Source organism: Dendrobates tinctorius, unplaced genomic scaffold (assembly GCF_039654945.1).
Source record: "Dendrobates tinctorius isolate UK_male_01 unplaced genomic scaffold, ASM3965494v1 ptg000069l, whole genome shotgun sequence".
Taxonomy (NCBI): domain Eukaryota; kingdom Metazoa; phylum Chordata; class Amphibia; order Anura; family Dendrobatidae; genus Dendrobates; species Dendrobates tinctorius.
This window is the reverse complement of record NW_027361737.1, coordinates 31,290,404-31,292,698: the sequence shown is the minus strand read 5'-3', so window position 1 is coordinate 31,292,698 and position 2,295 is coordinate 31,290,404. Positions and strand designations below refer to the sequence as shown.

Genomic DNA, 2,295 nt, shown 5'->3' with positions numbered 1-2,295 from the left:
ATCAGAGCAATCAGAGTCAGCTACAGCAGCCCTAAGCAAAAACAATAACTGACATTGCCTGCAGGAAGCAATGGCGATAAATAGCAACCCTGAACCCATACTGAGGCTGAGAAAGGTTAACCCCTACGTGACCAGACCGGGAAAAAGGAAAAACAGGACTCAAACCCTGGTCTGGATCATGACATTGTCATCTTTTTTAAGCAAAAAATGTATTGCCTGTAATATAATAAGTTTTTTCAATATCTAATATCTAATCATATTCGTAAAAAATAATAAATATGTTAACTTATTTTTCAGAATAAGATCTGATCTGGCAAAGATTTGCTTACAGCAAGATTGTGATAAAGAAAAGTGTTGCTTCTTTTGACTGCAAGGCCAAAGTGAAGAAATTTGGTGACTATGGAACTTCTTTCAATATAAGAACAACAAGTACAAGCTGCCAGATTACATCTATGTGATGCAATGGAGGTTAATAGAAGTTACTGCTCCTTTACAAATCAAAGCGTAGTATTTCAGACTTTCAGCCTAATTACTTATATTCCACTTTTTATCTTTGGCATTATATGCAATGTTCTTGCGCTTTGGATTTTTTGTTTCAAAATACAAAAATGGACAGAAACGACTATTTTTATGTTGAATCTGATAGTTGCTGATATTTTGGTCCTTCTGACCTTTCCATTCAGACTATATGCTACCTTAAACAAATGGGTCCTTACAAGTGAACTGTGTAAAGCTGTACTAGCCTTCTACTTTGTGAATATGTACATGAGCATTTTCACTATCACAGCCATCGCTTTTGACAGATACTTGGCAGTCAGGCACCCAATGAAATACAAGAGTTGGATGTCACCAATGAAGGCTTCTGTTATTTGCTGCATCTTCTGGATCATTTTCGTCGCAGTTAGTACACTCAGGGTTTTGGCAAGCAGTGATTACACGTTTACCACATGTTTTCAGAAGGAAAATACTGATCCGTTTAATTTGTCTCCAGTCTTTGTAATAGTCGGATTTATTCTTCCTTTGCTAGTCATTAGCTTTTGTTCCTGGAAGGTCCTCATGACTCTTAGGGTCAAAGCACAACTGGATACTTATAGGCAGAGTTCTGTCAAGAAAGCTGTGAAGATAGTTATTGCCAACTTAGTGTGTTTTGTGATTTGCTTCTTGCCTATCCATGTGGGATACACGATCCGTTTTGTAGCTGAAAGCCTCAAGGCCTCCTGTTATGTTCTTGGGAACATCAATGAATTTATTAATTACACAAACTTCATAGCAAGCTTAAATTGTGTTCTGGATTCAATGGGTTACTACTTTCTAGCCAGTGAAGTTTGGGATGTCCTCTCCAAACAAAAGTTTAGATTACTTCAATGCAAGTCTTGATGAGTGACATAAACCTTTATACAATCCATTTATTTTACAGAACAGCTTGCAATACCGCATGGAGTAAACTGACAGATAGATGAGTAAAGATTCGAAAACAAGAACCTCAAGGATCCTTGCCACCAATTTTCTATAAAGAGTAATAATAAAGCAGTGACACATAGGGACAGACTGGGAGTGAACTTCAGCACTGGCATTTGAAAGCACATAGGCCTGTGTTGTTCCTATCCCCTGATGCTCCGTCTCAACTCTACAAAGAGTACTGTCTCCACGGCTACTACGCGGTGGCTGTGATTGCTGAACCCGAAGATCATGAGCCCCCATAGAAAAAACTCTAGAGACACTCCCTGCATCCCAGGAGCTCCACGGCGGTGGGAACCCTTGCTTCGGGCCATTGGAAGATGGTCTGGACTGTTGGAATTTCGTTGCACCGTTGTGCAGACCACAAGGACAGTTTTCCATCCAGGTTACAGAAAATGTTTGTTTTTTTCTATAATGTTGAAGTTAGTTTGCCTGACATGGCAGGGATGCGAAAAAAAGAGAGGGGAGTGTCAATGTTAAAGGAAGGGGGAGAAGATCTGCTATGTTTTATTGTTTCTGTGTGTAATGGTTTTAAAGCAATAGTAAAAAAAATATATATATATATATATATATTCAAACAATGTAAAGAACATATAGCCAGCTCACCATAAAGGAGTTCCTCATCGGTGTTCACCTTATATTCTGCACGGATCCAGGCAGGGAGTGTGCCCCAACAAATAGAAATATGAGAGAATTGGGATCCAGCAAAAACATGAAAGTTCACCAGAATTATAAAATCTTCTTCTTTATTTATCCATTAATTCATATAAAAAATGTATGAGGAGCTCCAAACAATTGGTAACATTCCAGCAAAGGGACTACATGTTTCAGCACTAT

General features: G+C 38.5%; 1 protein-coding gene across 1 annotated transcript; it reads left to right on the top strand.

Annotated features, from left to right (window-relative positions):
• The first annotated feature begins 306 nt into the window (after positions 1 to 306).
• Positions 307 to 2,052, top strand: LOC141095373 (G-protein coupled receptor 35-like). Its single transcript, XM_073581335.1, has one exon. The coding sequence runs from the start codon at positions 463 to 465 to the stop codon at positions 1,375 to 1,377; it is 915 nt and encodes a 304-aa protein (XP_073437436.1). The 5' UTR covers positions 307 to 462; the 3' UTR covers positions 1,378 to 2,052.
• The last annotated feature ends 243 nt before the right edge of the window (positions 2,053 to 2,295 follow it).